The sequence below is a fragment of the Mixophyes fleayi genome, unplaced genomic scaffold (assembly GCF_038048845.1).
Source record: "Mixophyes fleayi isolate aMixFle1 unplaced genomic scaffold, aMixFle1.hap1 Scaffold_4106, whole genome shotgun sequence".
Lineage (NCBI taxonomy): Eukaryota > Metazoa > Chordata > Amphibia > Anura > Limnodynastidae > Mixophyes > Mixophyes fleayi.
Window position 1 is genome coordinate 1,430 of NW_027448091.1, and position 8,923 is coordinate 10,352.

Here is an 8,923-nt window from a genome sequence, read left to right on the forward strand (position 1 = left end):
TTTAAAGAAACAAAAAAGGTCAGACTAGATGGACCTGTAGGTTATTTTTTGCCATTGAATTCCATATTTCTATATGTACTGTAGTGAAGTTGCAGCCATGGCTACATTTTTTTTATTTTAAAACATACGCAGGGCATAGCGAATTACAGTAGTTAGCCTTGAAAATATGTTCTCTATTTTTGTCCTGTAAACAAATCGTGTTGACACTCTATTTATGTTGCTCTAAAAATGCAAAACCCTCCTTACCACCAATGTATGTAAATGGATGATTGTCTCTGCTCTACATACACATACTTTATATAGCTAAAATCCTACGACAGCGTGTGAGAGGTTCACTCTTAACAAATGCCAATAAAAAAGATGATCTCCGTTTCATTACCATGTAACACAAATGCTGAAATTGTATAGATAGATAGTGTCTAGATTGTTCATAGATAGTGTTGGCAGCATTATATAGTTTTATTTATAATTTATTTCAGCTCTTAAGAAAGGAAATCCGTAATCAGATGGGTTATTGTAACGCCACAGTATGATGAAAATTGCTTGAATTGTTTTATCATTGAAAACTTGTGAGATAACCAAGATCCCCATGCTTGTGTGACATTACAATAATGAAATCATTGTTGGCAGTCTGAGTTCTCCATAAGGAAGCTGCAATGTCATGCTCTGATTGTTCCTCAGGTTCTTATTGATTTGTGGGAGTGGGGTTTGGACGCAGGCCAGGGTTTCACAAAACATGCAAGAGCACTGCAAGCAGAACAAAACATAGCTCAAGCATGGAGATAACAGAAACATGCTGGAGGACAATTGCTGCAGGTCGTTAAATGTTATTTCTTGTTTATTTCAAGTTCTGCAAGTGACTACAGGAAAAGACGGAAGTCTGAGCCCAGTGTAGGTCATCAGAGAGCCCACAGTGACCAGAATACAAACAGAAACAGCCTTAGTAGAATGGGAGCTCAAGGTGCAAATGCCACCCTGCGGAAACCTTTTATTAACTCTTCTCCTCCATCTCCTTCACGGACAAAAGGTAGGCGGAATGTTGAGATATAATGTATCAAACTCATTGGTTTTCAGTTTACCAGTAACATGTGCCAACGGTTTTCTAAATCAAGATGCAACAGCACCACCTACTTGTGTACCTGTATATAGACTGATTTACCATACATGGTATGAGATTGTTGTGCTTTTATCTAAAGCTCGATTGTACTGATCTCTACACTTATTTTCTAATCAAAAACTGTTTGAACAAAATACTAAATATAAAAGGTCCTTTTTATTTACAATTGACTTTACGGAGGTCGAAATTATACAGAACATACTTGTCAGATGATTCCTTTAAAACGGTTGTAATTATTACTAAGGCTGGGTACACACTACAGGGTTTTCAGCCGATTATCGAGCCAATCACACTATAAACGACCGTTCTGCCCGATACCACATTAGTGTGTACGCTCCAACGATGAGCGATTATTGTTCCAAAGCTCATCTTATCATTTGATTTGATTGTTAAACCAAACTAAAAATCTTGTTCAACAATGGAACGTTGTCATTCAAATTCTGCAGTGTGTATGCACTCAAGACCTGCAGTGTCCATAGATCTCTATGGTGTGTCATGATCTTTTTAGCCAATGGTTATGACAGATGAAGAGCACAGATCTGAAGGAAAATGTTGTAAAACGTGTATAGTGTGTACGTGTATAGTTGTTGGTAAAATCGTTAACTATAGCGCATTGAAAGAAATTTTCTGTAGTGTGTACCCAACCTTAGATTTACTCTGAACTCACTTCATAGATAGATTGATGTAGACAGATAGTTAGACATGAGCTAGAGAGACAGATAGATATGAGATAGATAGTTTAGACACACATGAGATTGTTTCGGGGGTAAATGCAGGATTCGTAGAGGGGGGGGGGGGGGGTTCCAAACACTTTATTATTGAATAAATTAACAATAACAACATAAAACAACCTGCTTCAATAAACCGTCCTCAGGTACTTAACTAATGAAAAAAAAATGTGGCAATGGTTGTAAATGTCAGATATTTAAATCAGCAACAATTACAGCCAATGTAAAATGCTTAATGATCACAACACTGATTGTAACATTTTATAATGCATTGTGACTACATATTAATAATAATAATTTGTGATGCATTTTACACTGTACTTTCACTTGCATTTAGCTACAAGTGGTAGTGCAGGCAGGAACAGAGCCCAGACGAGAACAGACTCCCAGAGGATATGTTGCAGGCAGGATTAGTGCTGTGATGGGGGGTGTCCCCATCTGATGGCTATTCATATCAGCCCCCATTCCTCTCCTCTTTCCCATGTTCCAGCTGTTGAGGAGCTGAGCAGCTGCTGTGTTAAGTCTCTCCAGCTGTCACCTGACTATTGCAGAGCCAATCAGGGCTATCACATGAGCCTTCTCCAATTAGAACACTGCTTCAGCCACAGGTTAGGAGCAGAAAGGAGCCAGAGAAGACCAGGGTAAAGACACATGCACTGCCTCAATCTATGAAAACTCTATCATCACATCATTTGAGCATACAGAGAGGGGTATTTCTGGCAACTGAATTACCCCCCCCCCCCCCCCCTTAAATGCTCACCCGTGTTTAGACAGACATGAGATAGTTTAGAAAGACAAGCTTGAGATAGATATAAGTGTAATACCATGTATGGTCAGTTTTAATCTCTTAAAATCATGTGTTAATTTATCCAGACCAAATTACCAAATTAGACTTGTTTTTTCTAGGTGTATATAAGTTTCGAATAGAGTGTGATGTAAAAATAACATTAAAAAAAAAGGACCTGGAAATACTTTTATGAAAATAATTACTTTTTCGTAGTTTGTTTTAGTGATTTTGGTGAGGATATGGATACTTCTATCGAATTCTCTATATTTCACTCTTATTACTAACGCTTTATCTTTTGCTATCAATCTGTTAATTTCTGGAAATGTCTCTCTTTTATCATGCTGCTTTTTGGATTTTGAAGGTGGGGATGTTAGCAGAATGTATCCCCCTCTATTCGCTTATTCTGTTCATAAACCAAACGCCACAAACTCATTCGATTGTTATAGGGGCTATAGCCACCACTTAGCTGTGCCTGATGATACAAAACGTTCGATCAACTTTAAGAATGGCTGGCAGATGAACCGTCAGAATGCAGAGGTGTGGAGCAGCACAGAGGAAACGGCATCGCCAAAAATTAAGTCTAGGAGTTGTGATGACTTGTTAGCAGAAGATCACAACAACTTCTGTAATACCCAGACCAAATCTGAAAGCATGGGTTCCTTATTATGTGAAAATAATTCTAAGGATAGCTCTTTAGCTTGGGGCAACTCGTTTACTTCTGAGGGCTGTGCCACAAACAGATCCAGGGTTCGTCACAGGTCGGCTCATGACACACCAGGGTTTTTGAAATTATACAAAAAAATGCACCGTATAAATCGCAAAGACTTATTGAGCTCTGAAGTGATCTGTTCAGTGAAATCTCGGATATTGCAGTATGAGCAGGAGCAGCAAAAAGGTCTATTTGCAGGTTGGAGGACAGAGTCTGAAGAAGTGCCAAGAGATATGGTACCAACCAGAATATCAGAGTTTGAACGGCTCATCCAGAAATCCAAATCTATGCCTAACCTTGGAGATGAGATGCTGTCTGCAGTTAGCTTGGATATCTCTACCAATAGCTCTTGCCCTAAACGGCGGTTTTCGATTGAATCATTATTGGATGAAGAAACCCAAGAAAGGCATATACCTCAGGTACAGCACAATGGCAAATCTAAAACACTAGTTCCTGTACATATTGAGGTAACAAGTGATCAAATTCCAAGGTCACATGTAGAATTTTCTGATAGTGATCCTGATGCAGTTGTGTCTGACCTGAGTGACTTTATACAAATTGAAGGATCTTCCTTTTGCAGTGAGAGTGATTTTGACCACTATTCCTTCACATCATCCGAAAGCTTTTATGGATCTGGGAATCACCATCACCACCACCATCATCACCACCACCACCATCGGCACCTTATCAGCTCTTGCAAAGGAAGGTGCCCGGCATCATACACGCGTTTCACCACTATGTTAAAACATGAGAGGGCTAAGCAGGAGAAAAATGAATCTTCAGGAAGGCGAGAAACAGATTCAGGCCTTTCCAAAATAGCATTTCTTGTTAGTCCAGTGCCTTTTCGTAGGAAAAAATGCTCTACACCTAAAAGGCAATCTGAGAAGAGCCGATGTAAACCATCAGTGTTTGACGCTCTGGACTCTGCTCTCCAGGATATCTGTGACCAAATAAAAGCTGAAAAAAGGCGTGGGAGCTTGCCAGATAACAGCATTCTGCACAGACTTATTAGTGAGCTTCTTCCAGATGTTCCAGAAAGAAATTCATCTTTAAGAGCATTTCCATTGACCACCGCTAATCAGTCTTACTACCAACTGCCTCAGGATGGTGCTATTCATAATACACCATATCAAAATGATTGTGGAAGATTGCCCAACAGTGCCTCTTACCAGGAGGTGGATGAAACCAACAACAACTCCCAAGATAGTCCATACTGTTTTCAAGGTGCTCCACTATAGTATCCTTACTTTTCATCATACATCCACCTTGATCCATTTCATATACCCCAAAATATGTAATGCAAAATGCTTTCATGTGCATATGATAAAGTACCAGAGCCATTTGTGGAGTAGAGATGTGGTAGGAAGAGACAAACTGAACAGACAACTTTTAATTCACATCTTCAACAGAAAACAAAATCATGAAAATGATTATCAACTTTATTATTGTCACACATTCTATTGATGCTTTCATCCTTTTTAGTATTAACATGTAGCCTAGTTAATCTGGATTTTTATGCTTCCTCTACATCTCTGCCCCAAAGAAACCATCACGTGAGCCATTGATTAAGTCTCTTGTATACAATTTACTTATGTAGACTCTTGTATACAATTTACTTGTGTAGACTCTTGTATACAATTTACTTGTGTAGACTCTTGTATACAATTTACTTATGTAGATGTTTTATCAGATTGTCAATTTACTATAAAATAATGTGGGGATAGAGGATCATCAGTCTTCCTTTATCTGAACAGAATATTGATTACCAATCTTACCAGCACAGCTTTCTTTTACATTTAAGTGCACAATGAATAGGTTTATTTTACATTCCATTAACAAAGACATTTCCACTTGATCTTTTACACTACTGTAATGTACATGCGACACATAATTAATAACAAAAGACAATGCCTTATAGTGCGAGTTAGGTCACACGAATGATTGCACACTGTATAGTGATTAGTCTTCACAACTGGTTGGTGATGCCTATGGCCATGCTGGAAGCAATGGTGTTTATAAAGTCTTTAGGCAAACACTGATGGCATTAGAGGAAATATTGCTTTTCCAAACAAGTAACTAAGATGTATAGAGACTCCTCATTACATTCTGCCATTGTACCATATTCCCCTAAACATTCATTAATTTTGTTATGCATGTGAGAAGAGCATGATATTGTGGTTGGTGTATCCATCCGTGCATTATTTTCATTGCTGCAGTTTTGCTTGGCTTAATGTGTACCATAAATACATGTGAAGAAACGCTTGCTAATCACAGTATTAGATCACGCTGCCTTGTTAGTTGATGCTTTTCTCTCAGAGAAGGCTGCAATGAAGTCACTGCTCAGGAATGTATTGAATGTCTCTGCAGCAGGAATAGGATCTGCATACCTATTTTGTATTGGATGGTTTTACACTTATGTCACTGAATTAAAATAGATTGCAAGTTTAAGATCAAGAAACATTTCTAGTGAAAGCACAATCACAATATTTTTTTATTTTATTTTGTCCACAATTGACACAAAGGTAACACTGATGATAGTAAAAGCTTAGTGTATCTTAATGGTCTCCTGGTTTTCTAGCTGATCAAGAATCTCCCCGGAATTATTCCTCGGCATTCACTGATGTGAGCAGGAATCCAGCGAGGCGGAGAGCACACGAGAAGGAGGTACCCAATCAATTGTCCTCAGTCAATTATGTACAAGAATCCTGTAAAAAAAAACTTCTTATTATGTAGAATATATCAATCTGATATTTATTCTGATTAGTCTTTAGCAGGTTACACTAATGGAATAAGATATTTAATATAGCTGGATACTCTGGCTTACAAGCCACCTCATCATATAATATGTTAACCTCTATGGAACAATATTATATGAACAAGTTATGGTTTATTTTTCCTATTTTTCCTATTTAAGATAGACTTATCCAAGCAAAGCATCGGGAAACCTATTTAATGAGGACAGTGGTGGTACAAGTACCACCGCTGTCCTCCTATCACTATATCAGGATGGTCATAGCTGGGGGCAAGAAGAAGAAAAAAATGCTTTATTGTTAAAATTTCTCATTTTTTAGTTTTGTTATTAAAGCACTATTTTTTCTTTTCTTTTTTTAAAACTTAATTAGTTTTAAGTGAATCTGTACCTGGAAGCTCGAGGCTAGGCTTCCAGTTCCAGAATCCGGTAAGCTGGGTCACACATGTGTTTAGGATCCCTGCACAAACATTAAGAATCCTCTTGCCACTGCCTGCCAGTATCGGCTAGGAATTGAGCATTGCTCAGCTACCCTGGCATCATTTTAGTGATAAAATGGACAACAGAAGATTTTCTCTTGCTGTGATAAGCAGTAATCGAAAATCTTCATTAATAACGGGACTTGATAGACACTGAAGACTGCTTTAATGACTACAGTCTGGTGTTTGTTCCTGTACAGTATGTTTTACTTTTCATCTCTGAATAACAGTTACAAAGAAAACTTTTAATATCCAACAAGCATGACATGTATGTAAACTGCACGTACAAAGATGCACTGATGTGATATAATTGTTGAGTAAATGTTGTTCCAACACTAGTACACAATTTATTGCATTCTATCACCATACATTGTTAGGATTTATGTATAAAGTTGACCATTTCTATCTTCACTACAAGAAATCCACACTGACTGATAGGCTTCTTACTTTCTATTTTTTTTATACCTAGGCTGCTAGAGCTGTATATGATTTCAAGGCTCAGACTCCAAAGTAAGTGATTTGCAATTGTGTGGATGGTCTCCTGCATCACTTTGTTAATTTATCCAGATATTCAAAGACTTGTTATCTTATTTAACACCTCTTCCTCCTTGAGGGCTTATATCCTTTGGTGTTTATACATGCATATATAATGATTTTTAACACTATCAAAAACGTATGTTAAACGCAAATGCATTTGACTTTTTTTCCCAACTGTTAAAAATTGCAAGTAAAACATTAATGGAGGCAAGATACTGGTTCGGGGCCCTCCCTCCAACCCCTGCAGAAATCCCTTTTCCAGTCAAACTGGCGCACTGCATCCAATAAATATAAATATATATATATATAAATATATATATATATATATATATATATATATATATATATATATATATATTATATATATATATATATATATATATATATATATATATATACACACACACACACACACACACACACACACACACACACACACACACACACACACACACACACACACACACACACATCAGATGGCACTCCAGGTATGAACGACTGAAAGGAATTTATTTCAGACAGTAGCTTGAAAAATAGATCACAAAATAACTAAATAGGAGTCTCATGTGTAGTGCTGTCTGGAATGAATGGTGTACACTGTATTTGTCCAAAGTGAGTGGCCAGCTCGCTTGTATGGCGGCAGCGTTTATTTGCAATCTATGTGTGCTTCCTACTGAAGCAGCTGTATTATATAGAATATGAGCCATTGAAATCTGAGCACCTAAGAGATTGTTTTGTTTTCATATTTGAAAAGAGATCGATCTGGTCTCAAAATATTTCTATACTACATCTGTGATACTAGCACCAGAGTTTAGTACTTACAGATAAATGCCCCATTTTGTTTGATTATATATATATATATATATATATATATATATATATATATATATATATATATATATATATATACTCGAGCGTCCAGACTACCAGTATTATTGAATAAGGATGACACATTGTAGTAGCAGTCCCGATATACTCCAATATATCAATAGGCCCACTAACCCCATGTTACATTATAGGCCTCCAGATTTAATAAAGAGCCACCCCATAACATTAATATTTCCACATATTAATACCCCACCACCAGACCCCACATACATTAATACCCACCTCATATTATAAATAATCCCCAACATAACATTAATGCCCATCCAACATATTATAGAAAACACCCCTTTACATAGCATTATCCTTCAAACACATTTACCCACGATCTAAAGATATGGAGGCAGCCATATAGCCACATGTACAGAGCAAGGAGGGGCTGAGAAGACTGGAGAGAGGAGAGGAAGTAAGAGGAGAGGAGAGTAACATGGTGGAGAAGGGAGGAAGGAGGACAGGAGGGGAGGGGCGGTACTGGAAAGGAACACAGCTCATTGGTGGCTGGTACTCACATTGATTGAGAGCCTCAGCAGAATATTAAAAGAAAACAAAATGCTGCGTCATCTGTACTTGACCGAATGGAAGTTGTTAAAACTTTACATTGTAACAAGCTGATTCTGTTTATTATATGTAATAAGAATACTGTGGTCATACAGCGTATATATTTGAAATGTGATAAGTAAAATGTACTTTACAGAGAGCTGTCTTTTAAGAAAGGAGATACTGTGTATGTCCTCAGGAAAATAGACAAGAACTGGTATGAAGGAGAGCATCACGGAAGAGTGGGAATATTACCAATTTCGTATGTTGAGGTTAGTAGACCTCCTTCACTTGTATTTTAGCTGAAAATATATTTATTAAACTCTTAAGTGAAAATAAATTAATTTCTACCTGAAATATACCTGTTCACCTTCATTAAGAAGAACCACGGTGGT

The 8,923-nt window shown here is 37.3% G+C and overlaps 1 protein-coding gene across 1 annotated transcript; it reads left to right on the top strand.

Annotated features, from left to right (window-relative positions):
• Positions 1–786: 786 nt before the first annotated feature.
• On the top strand, positions 787–8,800 carry LOC142134194 (sorbin and SH3 domain-containing protein 2-like; the record flags this gene model as incomplete). The annotated part of the gene is made up of 5 exons (XM_075194522.1): positions 787–1,027; positions 2,994–4,565; positions 5,920–6,005; positions 7,039–7,079; positions 8,686–8,800. Coding segments are annotated over 5 exons (2,055 nt in total), but the record flags the coding sequence as incomplete, so codon positions are not given.
• Between the last annotated feature and the right edge of the window lie 123 nt (positions 8,801–8,923).